The 17419-nt window shown below is 31.0% G+C and overlaps 1 protein-coding gene across 1 annotated transcript in view; it reads left to right on the plus strand.

The window, feature by feature from the left end:
- LOC142329325 (small subunit processome component 20 homolog) overlaps positions 1 to 16972 on the plus strand; it is a 103927-nt gene extending 86955 nt beyond the window's left edge. The window contains exons 32-36 of the mRNA XM_075373808.1: positions 1224 to 1527; positions 3822 to 4063; positions 7630 to 7785; positions 12576 to 12845; positions 16764 to 16972. Coding sequence (XP_075229923.1) covers positions 1224 to 1527; positions 3822 to 4063; positions 7630 to 7785; positions 12576 to 12845; positions 16764 to 16907 — 1116 coding nt within the window. The 3' untranslated portion in view covers positions 16908 to 16972. The remainder of the gene's footprint in view (positions 1 to 1223; positions 1528 to 3821; positions 4064 to 7629; positions 7786 to 12575; positions 12846 to 16763) is intronic.
- The last annotated feature ends 447 nt before the right edge of the window (positions 16973 to 17419 follow it).

The following is a 17419-nucleotide window of genomic DNA, read 5'->3' on the forward strand; positions in this document are numbered from 1 at the left end:
GTAAATGAATACATACAGTAATCCTGGGCGTAGTCCGCAGTGGTGTATCAGGAATACAGGGGTGAGACGTGGCGTCTCAAATATGTAGCAACGAGTTGGGAGAGATTCTACATCGATGAAAATGTAATCAGCAGCTCGAGAAGATTCGGCGTCGATAGAATTGGCAGTATGTAGTGATTGAAACACTTTCCACAGAGACGTAATATAGTGAATTTGAAGAATAACTTAACAAAGAAACGAGGTAAAACAAAACATAGAGATCGGTGAAATCACGAAACACTGACGAGTAGAACTAGAGAATATTTCAACAGAGAAATACTACAACGTTTATAAGAGTATGAAGGCGACAAAAGTATTAACATTATATGAGAGAGAGAGAGAACATCGAAGCCTTTCAGGCATGTTGCATGCTGATTTCCGTGAACATCGTACAGTGAATTCTGCATACAAACTTTTAGATAAAGCAAAACTCACATATCGTCAAGAAAGACATCAATTTCCAATCCGAGATTTCATTCTGCTTCACAACAACGCTCGGCCACAGAGCGCTGCTCAAACTCAAGAAAAAATTGCATTCTAGACTACACTGGAGAACCTTCCATACAGTCATACAAGTGTAATTCAAACTTTTTCCAAAACATTTATTACAGTATAATCATTTATCACATATAATAAAAACAATTATTCAGTTGATCTTAAAATCATTATATCACGAATGCTTCTATAAGTATACCTGGGGTGCTTGATAAGAGAGATACTTTGATAAAATAGAAATTTCCAAGAACTGTATTAAAAAAAAATTTGCTTTTCTAACTGGTAATAATTCCAGTGCATTAAGAATGATTAATTAGCCAGCCAGCCACCTTGTACTATTACATCTTTTTTACGTAAAACTGATTATAGATTCCAGCAATATCCTTTTTAGGAGGAATACAACAGTATTATTTCTTTTATAATAATTAATTCATCACATAATATTAAGGCTTCTCCATAGCACTATGGTGTAGAAATGTTTTTTTTTTATAAAAATTACCAAATTTAACAAAGATTTATTGGATAAATGGAATCTTATTGATAACGCGTTAATTCCTTCACTGCATACAGTTTAGCTTGTATTTTACTGAATACCTGTTATCAAGTCATGTATATCATCCAACTTTAGCATTTTTTTAATGATTAATTTATTATATTGTATTATAAATTTTTATTTTAATGGTCCATAGGTATCTCATAGGAGGCTCGCAGCACAGTTGTGTGGTATTTTTGTCACGATTGAACAAGAGAACTTTGAAAATAATTTACCAGCCCTTCTACCCATAATACTTCAACAATTTTATGATGGTTTTAAAGAAAATCAACCTGGGATGTATGTGAGATTACAACAAGATAATGACCAAGAATCAATTGCCAGTACAATGCAAGATCATCATTTATATCAGTTATTACTCATGCTTGTTAAACTCACCACACATTGTCCAAAAATGTTAACAAATTCTGCATATGCAAAAAATATTGAAACAATTGCTGGTATGTATTCTAAACTGTGATTTAAAATGCAGTTTCATAAAAAAATAATAGATTTTTAAAACCTAAAACAGAAGTATTAATTGTATTGAGATTCTTTCAGTATGAAATTGTTTAGGAAGGATTTGAATATTATTTTTAAATTAGAGTGGAAGGATTACACCTTTAGGTGTACAGTTTTACTGTTTGGTTTGACCATTATCTTCTAACCACTGCACATTATATATTGTCCTTCCTAAGCAAAGGGGCATTTAAATTTTGAGAATTAAATTAATGTTTTATTTAACACAATTTTCAATGAACCTACTCTGGACAAGACAAGACACACCTGATGATAAAGCTATTTGTTTTAATCAGGGTATGTAGACAAATAGAGATATCTCAGTTGTCTTATCCCCAGAAATTCTTAAAGTGAACTAATTTAGAAGTATTGTGTTTTGTAATTCTTTATACAGTTAGGTATATGTTTTAAGAATATTATTTTTCAGAAGTAAGTCTGAGGAACAGTAATAAATTCTGAAAACCTTGTATTTTTTTGCATTTTACTGTGAATTTTGACATAAACAAACTCATATATATAGGATGGCTGAAATGTAGTGCACACTGGCATGTAACAGGAGAACAAAATGTCCTAAAAAGTGGATAGGTGCTGCCATCTTTTAGTTTCATATCCTTGCTGCTAATATTTCAAAACTCGTTGATTCAAGCCCATTCTCATTTTTTGTCAGTCACCATTGTTTTGGAGTCAATCCACCTAAGACAACAAGAATTGATTGAATCTTTAACTGTGGAAAAAGTGAATGCAAGTGACATTCATCATATAAAAGTTGTTTATGTTGTTAAAATGATGACGAAAGTCATCATTTTGATGATGACCTACCTATGAGTAGGTGAGCAATAAAATTTTATACATCAGAAGCGGGTAAAAGTAATACTGAGGATGAATCCTGCAGTGATCAAGTAGTTTCTGTGACTGATAAGAAGCACCAAAAGGAGGTGGATGAATCGATTCAAAATGATCATAGAATCAGACAGTGTATCACCACCCAGATAGGTTTATTGAAAGAACGAGTAGGATATATTATTGCCAACTGGTCTACCATAAAATCTATTTGTGGTGGGTGCATCGCAAACTCATAAAAAAGAACAAAATACAACGAAAGGAATGTTGTGAACAGTTTCTGAAACATTATCATGACCAGGATGATGACTTTCTTATCAACATTATGACAGAAGATGAAACTTGTCTACGCCATTACTTACAAGAAGAAAAATGCCAGAGTATGGAATACTGGCTTTGTGGTTCACCACAATCAAAAAATTTCAAAACCTTCTGCAAATAAAATTCTCTTAATGTTCTGGGATTCCAAACATGTGTACATGACTGACTGTCTGAAATCCAGATTGCCTGTAAACTCTGTACAATAAATAGAGACATTAAAACACCTTAGGAGACTGTGTGTGGCATTTGACAAACCATGAAGTTGATAATTTTGCAACATGATAATGCTTGGCCACACAATGCATGTAACTGATGAACTCTTTTAAAGTTAAAATTTGAACCTATTCTACAACAACCATACTCACCAGAGGCGCCCTATAATTTTCACTTCTTTCCGCAGTTAAAGAAACGATAATAAGAAGGGTATTCATTTCACCACTGATGATGAATTTTGAAGAATGCAGTAAGGTCATGGATCGAGGAATGACTGTCAGCATTCTTCATTGACAGAAAGAGAAAATTGGTTCACCATTGAAAGAAATGTATAGCCATAAATGGTAACTTTGTTGAAAAATAAATACATTTTTGTAGCAGATAAAATGTACCTTTTTGCGTTATTTGTTTTATCTATCTTTTACAAATTATGAGCAACTGTGCATTATATTTTAGCGCCCCCCCCCCCTGTATGCTGTATATGCTGTATAATCAGCAGTCAATGGGCATGACTGCTGATTATACAAAACTCTCAAACAGATTACCTTCCTTCTGTTGTGGGGTAAAAATTTATTCTCTTAAAGAAATTCTTGCCCTATTCTATGAAGAAGGTAAGGAACTTCCATGGGTACCCCATTTATTGTTAAATTGTACATGAAAAATTTGCAACCATTCAGAATGACTGACGATTAAGATTGTTCACGGGAAGACAGATTAATATTTTGTTCCAGAGAGTTATTAATTGTATGGTCAGTGTGACTTCAGAGAATGTGATTTAGGTAAAGAATTTAAAGTAAAGAAGTTATTAATAAATCCTAATTATATGTAAATTTTTATGATTTAATTTTTTATTTTTATATAGTGAATTCGCAAAAAATGTTAGCTCATCCTCATGAATGGGTTCGATTAAGTGCAGCTCAATTACTAGGGAGAATCATCAGTGTTCTAAACCCAGAAGAAGTTGCTGCTATCGCCAACGGTGACAAATCTGAAAGAACTGGGTTCCTTTTAAATGATGTAAGAGATAATATTAGGTCTTTTACTTTGGATCATTGTTATCAATTATCACCAGGTGTAGAAATCCAGGAAAAATTATTAATGCAGGTAAGTTTTCTTATTTCAATGATTTTATATTTAATTGTTTTGTATCTTTGAACATTTAATTATAAGTTTCATAATGTTATCAACCAGCAGCATTCCTGATTTGGATATTTTTACAAGACTTTGTAATGGTTATTTAAGTTTTATTCCTTTCATACAGGAAATATAATGTTGCTTAATAATGTAGTTTTATTCAGTATTAATTTTTATGTTTAACAGATTTTCTGTTATGCTTACTACTCTACTCTTTAAGAAAAAAAAATCACATTGTAAGTGTATTCTTTTTTTAAACTATTTTGGCAGTTGGGATATTTTTTATCTTCAAGAAAACTGTAAGTACAAAAACAGTTAATTTTCATAAAAAAACATTCTTTTGGTAATTGTATCCATATAATTACAAATTAAGTCAAACATTATATTTATATATAGTAGGTGGCAAAACCAAGTAACAAACTGGTGATTTAGTAAACTAAACATATTTGTATAATTCGACAACACCAGTACAATATTTTCTTATGTTAAATAGATTAAACAAAATGTTTTTTAGTGCTGTTTCATAATTTTAATTTTATTTATTAGCCAGTCAGAGCAGTCGGGGGGCTTCACCCACTGGACTCCCAAACACATTTATTACCCTCACATGGTTGTGAGAAACATTCATATTTATATGCTCGTTCAACCTACAGATGCTCATCTCTTTCTTTGGTTTCTTGTTCTCATGAGACCCAGCTATGTTTTGCAGCACTTCATGATCATCCTAGATTCGTTCTCTTCTTAAAGGGCATAATGTCAAAGATTGAAAAACCTTCATGGAAAGAAGAAGATGGAAAATGAATAATTAAAAGGACATATTTACAAAAACAGAAAAGAGAAGAGGAAACTATGAAGAAGGAAATATACAGACTTTACAAATATTTGAAAAAAACGTGATTAAAAAAGAGAATAGTAGTAATTATATTAGTTTGAATATTAAATATTTTACAGATATTCATTAAAGAAAACTGGATTAGTCATTTTACTTCATTATACTTCTGCTTTCATGGTGACAGAAATATAATGGAGTAAAAGGATTAATTTTTGTTACTTTTATGAATATCTTTAGTTCACAACTTCATCCCCCAGTAGGCTAGGCCCTCAATTTATCATCTGTGGCTTAAAACATCTGGGATAAAAAAATATATCCTGAAAATTTGAAAGCAGTTGGTTGGCTAGTTCTTGCGTCATGTTGTAGTAACCAAACACAAATGTTTGGATTTATATATTAGATTTAGGCAATAATTACTTTAAGAAATCCTCCCTATAGTATAAAGTATAATAAAAATGCTGAAAACAAGAAAATTTAATAATTCAAGACCTAATTAATCTACTAGGATGGGCACCTTTTGTCAAAAGCCAGCTCTGGATACATAATGGGCTGCATCTAGATTGTATGTGTTCAAGCATAGCGAACGAACGTTTTCGCATATGACTGTCAGTAACAGAACGTGTGACAAGTGAAGTGATTTCGAACATTCTATGTATGTTTGTAATCAATCGTCTTCACCTGTGTGTGATTCGGTTAGTGTGTATAGAACTGTTCTTAAGATGGCAAAGTCATTTCTTCGAGCTTTGACCAGGAGTCTGTGTAATTGTGAGGATATTCACCTTTTCTTATTACCAGCGGTAAGTCTTGTTCACTGAAGTACTTGCGGATATGCTGGAATGCGTCTTTCGGCAAGTTGGACACTAGTTTGTCTAAGCTGGCCATCATAAACTGGAACGTGTCTACATACTTTACCTATATGTTTTCGCTGATGTTTGTAGTAAAGTTAAAGAAGTTTTCAATCGTTTTCGGTATCACGTATATCATTTTTCTGTCATAGTCCAATTCTCTTATGATGAAGTGAGAGTCGTAACCCAACAGATTGTGGATGAAGAAGGGGATGCTGGTTTGCATAGCTCTGTGAGGTTGCAGTTGTTATACAGCGCTGTCTATATCTACCGGTAAAGTGGCTATGGTTTTCGCTTCAGAACTGAACGGTATCTTACACATATCTCAATTATTGATCGTGTTGTGTCTCAATTTGTCTTGTAGTGTAAGTACCTTTTTCTTTCATTACAATTTCCCTGTCACTTTTGACTTGTATTTCAAGTAATTTTACAAAGCCCTGTGCAGCATTAGGACCTCTGTACAGCAGCAATGTTTGAAGTAGTACCCGTTACATATTGAACAGGATAAAAATAATGAGAGTTAAGAATGTAGGCGTGACCACCACCATAAAGAATACGCTGTTGTTGAAAGATGGTCTTAGAAAAGCAGTCGAAAATGCAGGGAAAAATTGCATGGGAAATTCCTTATTTGAAACCAGCACTAAGATAGGCGGTCATCTTGGACAAGCTGCTGGAGATGAACAAAAAACTGATGATTAGTTTCCATACCTGGGATACACATGAGTGGTCAGGTGTTACATAAAACGATACAAATACATGGACAGTGCAGACCACATTGCAAGATAAGAAACCGAGATATGTGATACTGACTTTCCAAACAGATAGGAAAAACTAAGTGACCAAAGACATATCGAAATTTAACTCTTGCAAGTTCAAAGAATTTGAAAGTCTATCTCAATTCAGATTACTACCCATACGATGACATGAAAGCCGACAGCAGTAAGATGTACAGAATGTTCATAGATTTCCAGAGATTGTATTACGATCGAGAAGAAAGCAAGCACCATACACACATGCTAATTTTTCACGGTGTAGCACAACAAAAACAGAATAATACTGCCCCCTCACATCCGGATAAAACCTGATAGCCGTCATAGAAGACACCTACATGGTGATGATCTGAGTCACCCCCTCTGTTCCTAGCCCTGATGGGCTTTACTGGAGGTTGTCTTTTAGACCTTCTAAATTTGATAACACAAGTGTCATCAGTTTGGCCTCTGTCAGGATGCCACTGATGCAAACACCTTGGCAGACATTTCCATCTGTGTATTTATGAACCTACTATCGCCTTCATATTGCCTTTTCCAACCCTGACCACCTACCATAACTTACAACCCACAATTATCAAATTAACTGATTCAGCAAAAGCAGAATCCCCGCGCCTTCCTCTAACAGCAAAGCTTTCATACAAAAACTCTTCCTACATCTAACTTCAATTAGACTATGCACTCAGTATTACTTCATTGAGTCTTTAAACACCAAAAGTAGTATAATGATACCAATAAAACAACTGTTGATCACAACAAAAATTTTGTCCTACAATTCAATTTATTCAAAGTCCTCTTGATTTACTTAAAAATCAAGAAACAGATTCACAAATTTAATAAGCCTATCTCTCTCTCTGTTCTGGTTCGCTTTCAAGACCAAGGTCAATGTGTACACCCTCCCACATTGCAGCTCCATCACAGAGTTCTCTACAGATCCATTCTCATCCTAGCAAATATCTCAGACAAATTTATTAATTTTTCTTCATTTTGTATAACAAAAGGTCAAAAAGAACAAAATTTATGTATGTTAAAACTTCTTTCACTTAATTTCTGTTAATGTGATTCTCTTATTTTACTTTTTTTTTCTTATAGTGTATGAAAAATTTAGTTTTTGTTGCTGAAGTGTTACAAGATGTTAAACCAAAACAAGGTGAGAAGACACCATTATCATTATCATGGTTAGTTCGTCTCATGAGAAAATTAATTCACATCGAAGTAGCTCAAACACAACAGTCTTCTACAATTGTTGTAAGTATCTATATGTATTATTAACAATTTTCATTATAGTCTACCTTCAATAATCTAACATTTTTTAGTCCGACACCTCCAGTAATCTGACACTTTTCGTCTGACTGCTGAGGCAATTCATATATAATGCCACTATTTTTTTTTTTTTTTACTTCTGACTTTTATGCATGCTATCTGAACCTAATAAAACAGACACCACAGCCGAGTGGTGAATATGATATTTTGAGTGAGTAGGTTATGTGGAATACTGTAATAAATTACAGTGCAGTACTTCTGATCATTCTGACAATGTCATTTGACAGCTCTGTCTATAGTTGAGCACGTAGCACCGCTGGCTGGCGACTAGTACAGTATACAGTACGGGTATAGTATGGGTTTACAGGCAGCATTAAACTTCATATGGTATCTTACTACACATCTCAGTATCGCATGATCATGTGCCTTATTTAGTTGTCATATTTGTTTTAACATGTCTAGTTTTCCTTATCTTAAACAGAGTATCCAAGCTTCATTGTTTTTAGTTTTGAAGATGTTGAAAACACAAAATTTCAGCACATCATGCTATGTTTATTTCAAAAAACAGAAATTCTTAAAAGAATTGACAGAGGCAAAAAAAATTGATGATGTAGCTTCAGTGTTCAGAACTGGACATGCAATGACTTATGACTTGCAAAAACATCGAATAAAAATAGAATTATTTGTAAAAGTAATTGGAAAACATTATAATCTGGCACATTCCTGTTAATGGAAGATTCACCTTTTGTTTGGTTTATTCAGGAACATTACAAACATACTCCTCTGTCTGGTGAAATCATCAAAGAAAAAGTTAAGCTTTTCTATAAAGAAATGATGAAGAAAGAAAATTTCCATGTATGTGACAGGTGGTTCGACAAATTTAAGAAGCGCTATGGAATCTGTTTACTAACCACCACAGGTGAGAAACTTTCTTGTGATTTTACTGCTGTCGAGCCATATAAAGAAAAATTTATATAGATAGTCCAAGAGTTGGGTTTTGGTCCTGACCAGGTTTATAAGTTGATGAGAGTGGGTTATTTTTGAGGCTGCTACCAAAAAAAACATTTGTCCATTGTGCTGAAAAGAGCGCTCCTGGTTACAAAATATTGGAAAACAGAATTATGTTTATGCCTTGTTCAAACACAAGTGGTACCCATAAATTTGAATTGCTTGTTATAGGTAAGTCCAAAAATCCTAGGGCTTTTAAAAACTTAAGACTTCTTGCAGAATACAAAATCAAAGCCAAGTGCGGATGACAAGGGAAGTATTTTTTGAATAGTTTAATGAGCAGTTCGTTTCATCAGTAAAAAAATTCCTTAAACAAAGACAATTACTAGAAAAAGCCTTATTACTTTTAGACAACTGTACGGGGCACCCAGATTAGGAAAGCTTATAAAGTAAAGATGGGTTTATCCATGTCTTATTTCATAACACCAAATGTTATGGCTATCATACAGCCAGTGGATCAAATTATAATCCAGATTATTAAAATAAATTACAAAAAGAGTCTATTATAGTGTAATGAGGAAATTGGAAGTTACGCCTATTTTAAAATATTTAAAAGAAATAAGACATTATGTTTGATCTCCAGCAAGCAAAGGAAAAGATTCCTGGTAAAACAACAGTATGCTGCTAGAAAAATTTGTGGCCAACTCATCACCTATTATATTTATAAGAAAAATGCAAAAAGCCAATGGAAAATTAATAAATACCAACAACATCCAAAAGTAGTTTTTCAGTCCTGATGCTGAAATAAACGACATTAGAGATGTCTAACGTAGCCTAATTGTGCTGTCAGGACAACTCAGAAGGACTGACACAAGACGATTTAAATGAATGTCTGACCAGAATTGAAAATGAAAATTATCAATTGATGACTGACTGAGTGGTAATTGAAGATGTGCTGGATCAGGATGAAAACGATGATGACAATGAAAATGTGACATCTTTGTAATCGATTAGTACCATAGTTCATGAAAGTACTTTGAATGAGTACATTTAACGTGTTTATCAAGTGGGCTGAAGAAAATTAAGTGGTAAAGACAGAAAGTAAAGTAAAGAAGTAAAATTAAAGCAAAGACAGTCGACCAGTATTTTTCTGTCAAGTAAGTAGTTATATTGTTACTTTCTTAATCAATTTACATCAGTTATTCAAATTCATATGAAAGTACATAACATTTTCTGTTCGACTGAAATTAGGGTAATTTCAATAATCCAACAAATTCGGTAATCCAACACCATGGCTGCCCAATATGTGTCAGATTACTGAGAGCCTATTGTATTTGGTGCCAACTTCCAATTAACATTTCCTCCAGCTAAAAATTTGTCTTATCCTGTAAATATTTATGAGTTGCATAACATCTTAGTAAGAACTTGAATTCAAATACATTTCTTAACAAAAAAAGAAAGAAATAATAAAAAAAATTTTTCCACAAACATTTTTATATTTGCTGTAAAAGTAAAGCAAGTGATGTAAAAGTAAATTTCTTAATTATTAAACTTTTTATTTAATGTACTGTAATTTTATGGGTTTTATTATGTACAAAAAGTAACAGAAAACAAAATATGCTGAACAGTATGAAACCTTACTTATGATATAATTTAAGCTAAAACATTTAGTTAATAGAAAAATTAATGAAAATTAAAAAAATGTAGTTAAAAAAATTGTTTGGTTGAGAAATGAAGGAATTATTATAAAATCTTCATGTTTTATATGTTAGGTGCCATAACCAAACATTTTTAGCTAATTCAACCAAAATCCAATAATAGTAATATAAAATTTAAATAATATGTATATTAATAAAATGATAAACCTGATTTGTATCGAATAAGATCAGGTAAAAGGATTTGAATGCTCCTTTCTTCCTTTCCATTGTATCATTCTCCAGCAATTCACACATGATAGTAATCAACTATTTTATACACCTAGAGTTTTCTTTAAGCTCCATAAAATAAATGGTTCCTGTTTTTCTTTTTAAATTTTTAAAATGAGAAATTTTATCTATATTATTATAGTACTTTTAAAAAATACAGACCATTCTTTGCTACTTTGTCTTTTATAATCAAATAATATTAATTGCACATATATATTTAATAAAAAATAAAGAGGAGCTATCAATTATGTTTTAATTATTGGAATAAAACAATTATTATTCAGATAAGTGAAAATAGTAAATGTTTACCTTTTCTTTTAAGAAAGTTTGGAGATTAAGAGGAAAAATTTATTTTTTCTCTTAAGAGAAGAAGATTTATTTATTTAGATTTTTATTTAGATTTATTTACAAACCAATTTGGTAGTCAATTAACTATGAGAGTGGTTCATTTTGTAAGTTGCATCCAGATTATTTTTATAGAAACAACAAGGTAAATTTACAGCAGTGTATGATTGCTTTCTTACTAATTGTTAGTAACAGTTCTGTTATGTCAATGTAGTACAGTTTTTACAGGTTACTAGTTTTCAAAATGCATGCACACCATAGACAAAAATCACAGTATGTTCAATTTGTTCTCTGTCAAATTCGAGGCAAGATTCTAGATGGAATCTCATGTTCTTTAATACCCTGGGGCCATAATGATTGTCTATAGCATGGCATTCATCCTCATTCCTGGTTCATAGGTGGGCCACATCACAAATTTTCACACTGTACAGTCATAACTTCAGATACTTTAAGAATTAATAGTCCACTAGATTCAAATCTAGCAACCATGGAGCCCATTCAACAGGTCCTGTGTGATAAGTCTAGTGTACTGGAAAGGTTTCGTCCAGCCAGTGTCATACAGAATACGGGTGGTATTGTGGGGGGGCTTCATCTTGCATGAATCATTCAGGACACTTCAATGATATTTAAAGTGGGAATCAGCCAGTTTGTATTTTCACCATCCACATTTCTTTTAAAAAAGCACACACCACTAAATGAACAGACCCTTGCTGTATGGAGGGATTGTACCAATGAGGGTTCTATGACAAGTATCCCAGATTTTGTCTGTTGACTTCACCTTTACGTAAAAAATTATTCTCATCAGAAAGCAGTACAGAGGATAGGAAATCCGCATTCTCTTCAGTCATGTCCAAAAACCATCCACACATTTCCATTCTATGAGAGGAAATGAACTGGGTCATCAGTTCATCACTTTCCTCATTGGGGAAAGCTCTTTAGACTTGTCAAGTAATCTTCCCATAGCGTTGTGTGATACGGTCTGTATTCAGGATGACATTGATTAAACTCGTTACTAATATCACGATGTGAATTATCTTGGCCACACAATAGGATGATTTCCACATTTCCTCCTGTGACAGCATCGTTACCAGACAAAACAAAACAGAAATATAAAAATATTTAACCTATGGTGTGGAACTTTTTGTATATCTGTAATATTCAAAGCCATTCCAGGTAATGGAAAGGTAATCTTTCCATCTTTTTCCCGATTATGGAAAAGGTAATCTCACCCTTTTAAGTACAATTAATTGCAGTTTCATAACTTTAGTTTAGTCTCAGGACTTAACAAATTAAAAAAAATTGATTTTATCCAGAGCGTAATCTGTTGTATTGTTTATGCAACAATTGTTTATTTTAATAAATTTCATATTTAGATAATAGTAAAATGATAAAAAAATTATTTTCTGTATCATTTATATATTTAAAATTAATATCTATAATTAGTATCTAATATCTATATTAATACAGATATATTAATATTCTGTATTAATATCTATATTTAATTTATAAACCTTTTCTTACATTAAATATAATTTGCAGATCTTTTTCTTGTTGTAGCGTACAATGGTATTTCACTGGATGGCAGCAATAGCTTTAAAACTGAAACAAGAATCATTATTGCCAGTGGTACCTCATATAATAGCACCTATTGTTCGTGAAATGAACATGGGCGATGAAGGAGCTCCTACACTTAAACAGATTGCTAAAGAAGCCTCAGGATATGTAAAAAGGAAAATTGGATCAGAAGAATTTAATAGATTAATTACAAATTACACATCAAGATTAGATATTAAACGTGCAATACGGAAAAAGGAGAGAGCACAACAGGCAAGTGAACTCTTTTTTATTTGTACCCTTGTATTCTTCACATATTTAGTGTTAAAATAATTTTTAATGACTCTATAACCTAGTCATTAAAAATTATTGGTTAGATTATTGTAGATTATGAATTATTATTATCTTTATATTTGAAATGCATGCCCTTCGTTATAACTGCTGTCAGTTCTTTGATAGTTTATACTTAAATATAAATAATGATTTAAATTATTAAAATATAAGTAATGTATTAAAGTAAATTAAGTTATTAAAATATAATATTAAATTTAATTAATGGTTTTTATTTTTAGTTATTTCACCATTTGCTTTATTAGAAAAAGTTAAGTAAACTTCTTTTTACCTGTAACTTGGTGAAAGATTTTTCATTTACACAGCTTCCACCTAAATTTTCTTAGGGCTATAGTTAGAACCCATCACGTTGGTGGTCTAATGGTAAACTTGTCATCGCAAATCAGCCAATTTCAAAGTCAAGAGTTCTAAGGTCCAAATCCTAGTAGAGGCCTTCCTTTCATACCGATTACAATACTAGATCATGGAATCACTGACCATCAACATACTGAATATGGATATACTAATCATTGATAACCCAAGAACACCACCAGTGTTCTTTGGTGGTTGAGTTAGTGTTTGGTGGTGTTGTTAGCCACACATCACAGAAATGGTTGACCTGAGATTGTACAAAACTACGCTTAATTAACATTCATACATATCATCCTCACTTATCCTTCATCCTCTGAAGTAATACCTTACGTTGGTTCTGAAGGCTAAACAGAAAAAAAGGGCCATAGTTAGAAAATTATTCACTTGGTCTCACCTCAGACACTTGCAATTATAACAAATATTATAAAGGTGAAAGGATGATTAATGTTAACTTATAAATACCTACTTGCAAGAATTTCTTCTCAAGATATTTATTAAAAATTTCAGTAACTATCTGTGGAGTGAAAATAACAAAATCATTAATTCATTAAAGCTTCTTTGGTAGTTTCAAAAAATGAGTTTCAGAAAGAAATTCAGATTGACATGTATTTATTGTTGAGAGAGAAATTTACTTTCAAAATAGTAAAGAATAAAACAAAGATAATAAAAAAGAGAGGGATAATAAAGAATTAAATATTAAGCTATTGTATTAATAAGGAGCATTTATGCACCAGGAGTTGTAGAATTTATTTAGATATACATTTCTAATACAGGTAATACAAAAGGTTTATTAGACTTCAAAAGTAGTCTGGCACAAGCATAGAGAATTTTCGTCCTCCAAAAAGATCTTTAAAATATTTGTTCGAAGGTTGTACTTTTTGATAATGAAACCGTAAAAAACATAAAGGAAAATGATGTACAGGTTATTGAAATATTAAAGTGTTAATGTAGACTGTTGCAAATTAGATAGACAGATAAAGTTTAAAATGAAGAGGTCTTAACACAAACAGGAAAGGAGTGAAATGTTTATGTTAAATCTTGTGAAGACAAACTAGGTGGTCTGGCAATAAAATGTCACTCGTTTTTAAACAATTTTGCATTAATTAAGCCATTTGTTTTATGAGCTATAGAACCTGTCATAATAGGTGGAATTTTATAATTTTTTACAGTTTCTTGAAATATAATTTTTAAAATTATCAGTAAATGTTTTAATAAATTACAATTTTTACGATGGAATGAATAAAAAGTTTACCTTGAAAAAATTTTCTTGAGGTTCAGCTCTTCTGTAGTACACAAAAAATGTGTAGTTTTCTGTATCACTGTCAACTACTATTTATTTTATAAAAGAAAATTTCAATCAATTTTATCAAAAAATTAGAAAATTACGTTTTTGTAATTAATGAAACTGACATAAAAACCAGAGGGATGTACTTAACAATATTATTCTGTTTTTTAAACATTCAAGTGCTAAGCTGGCAATAAAAATGTCTTGTAAGTTAAGTAAATTAAACATATTTGTAAATAGACCCTACAGATATAAAAAAAATAAAATATATGTATATAAATTAAAATTAACATTGGTTAATATACAAAAGGGATGCAAACTTCTTTTGTAGTTTTTGCAGAATGTGACCCTTTCCACACCTGCCTTTGCACTGCATACACAGCAATTTCTTTCATTTCTTCCAGATAATTTTGTATTGCCAATTCTTGCACGCCATCATCCATATGATTTGATTTATTTGCTAACTATTCATCAGAGAGAGAGAGAGACTTATTGTAAATTGAAGCTTGATCATTGGTTTAGAATTACTGAAATTTTCTTATAATAATATGCACTTTAGACCTTGCCCAAATATAATGAAAATTACTTTTTCCAGTGCATGGATGTTTTTCCTTCATCTAAATAATAATATAACATCTGGTCATTGTTGTCAATCCCATGCAATTATTGTAACTCCTTATAATCTTAGGTTTACTAGTTATTTCTTTTTTATTACGTACAGTTACTTTCTTGTGATCTACTTGCGAACCAGTGGAAAAAATTATTGCATGAGATTGTTGTAAAGCTATTTCTATGTAACTTAATAAGTTATTTACTAATTTAGTTTATAACCTAACAGTAATAAGTAAGTACTTCTTGCCTATTTAACATTTTTTAACTCATTTTGAAGTCCTTTGCTGTTGTTCCACAGTACAGATCAATAATGTACATTTTTAATAAGATATTAAGAAAAACTGTAAAAATTATTGATAAACAGATGGTATCTTTTGTGCTAAACTTGAGTAACCTTGCAATAAAATATAAGCTAAAATTATCAATTAATATTGGTAATCTAGTTACTTTAGTTCACTTTAATTACTTTAATTTAGTTTACAAAATTAATAATTCTCTTCATTATAGTGAATTATAAGAGCTGTCCATTGAATAATATCGGGCCCATAATCTGGAGAACATTTTACTTGTTTTTTAGTGTACGGGTAAATAGTAATATTTATGTAAATTTTAAAGTAAAATCTTTCCTTTTTGGGTTGATTTTATTTACCTCTTTATCTTTATAACAATTTAAAGAACAATACTCCTTTTTAATTATTTGCAGTAAATCACGTACAAGTTGGTTCACTTATGTAATTTTTTTAAGTAAATAGAGTTTGATTTCTTGTATGCATTCATTTACAGACATTCTAATTGACTTATTATCCCGTAATTATCATAACCTTACAATTTCTGGTTTTCAAATCTATTTAGAGTTTGCCTGATATTCTAGTTTATAGCCAATCATTCAATTCACAGTTATTAATTATTAAAATCAGAAATTTATTTCTGATTTGATGGTTTTATTTAATATCTTTTCCCATTTAAATTATGAGATAATACAACTGATAATTTTAAAATTTAATGCTTGTATACCATTGATATATTGATATATCCATTATATATTGATTTTATTAAGACATTGATTTGATTAGTATTAAATAATGAAGTAGTGATGTTTGTAGTAAAATATTTAACCAAATTGGTATAAATTATCAACCTGAAGGCTGATTTGAGCCCATCTACTTTCAGATAAAGGCAAGATAGATAAAGGCAAGGTTGGTAAGATAATGAACAAAATCTTGAATCACAGAGAAGTACGATTTTCTTTCTCCTTTAGAATATCAGCCAGTAATTTATACAATAGCTGGATTGGTTTTCTACATATATTCTTGGAAATTCACCTTGATATCTGTAATGTGCCACCTCCCTAATAAATGTAAAAGTCTGTAAAAGCATTTGATGTAAACTGATTGAAGAATCAGTGTAGCAACTTGCTATTTATTGCCAAAACTAACTACTCATTTTAGTCTTTCAATTGTGCTTTTCTTCTGTAGTTTTGTGTATTATTTTAAAAGGTTATGTGTACTGTTTTGAACATTCATTAAGTAAAGAAAGTAATTACTTAGTCTGATTTTTTATTTATTTATAAAGTTTGTATCTTTTTATTGCAGGTTATTACTGCTCCAGAAAAAGCTGCTAAACGTAAAATAATGAAACAGCAGAAAAAGAAAGAGCAAAAGAAAAGAAAAATAGATGCATTAAAAAAACAGAAAGTTAAAAGAAAAAGAAAAAGAGAAATAGACATAGATGACTAAGAAATATACTGTGTGTAATTAGACTTATGTATAAATTAATAATGTTATCTTTTTTTATATTTTCATTCATTGATTTATTTCCTTTCTTAAGCGTTTCATTATCCCTCTATAAATGATATTTTCCTTGTTTTCTTAAACTTCCTTTTAAACTTAATTTTTGTGAATTGATCACTAACAAATTATAACTTATTTAAATTGTAAGTCACTAAGTTTAGATGTATTGATTAACTTCTGGGAGAAAAATATCATTTATTTTATAAATTATGTTTACTATACATGATTTTTCCTGTTGTATATCAAGTTATTTGCTTTTCAAATCCAAAGAAAATGGAAGGGGAAGAACACTTAGTTTATTTATTATTAGGTTTTCTTACTTCCCAGTTTTTATTTCATATTTAAAAAATGTATGAATTCATTTCATCAGTTCAGATATCCTCCATGAAAATCCAGTATGCAGATGATCTAACACTGGTCTTTCAGAGTAAGGATCATATGCACTGTGGGAGTGTGCT

Source organism: Lycorma delicatula, chromosome 8 (assembly GCF_047948215.1).
Source record: "Lycorma delicatula isolate Av1 chromosome 8, ASM4794821v1, whole genome shotgun sequence".
In the NCBI taxonomy this organism is placed as follows: domain Eukaryota; kingdom Metazoa; phylum Arthropoda; class Insecta; order Hemiptera; family Fulgoridae; genus Lycorma; species Lycorma delicatula.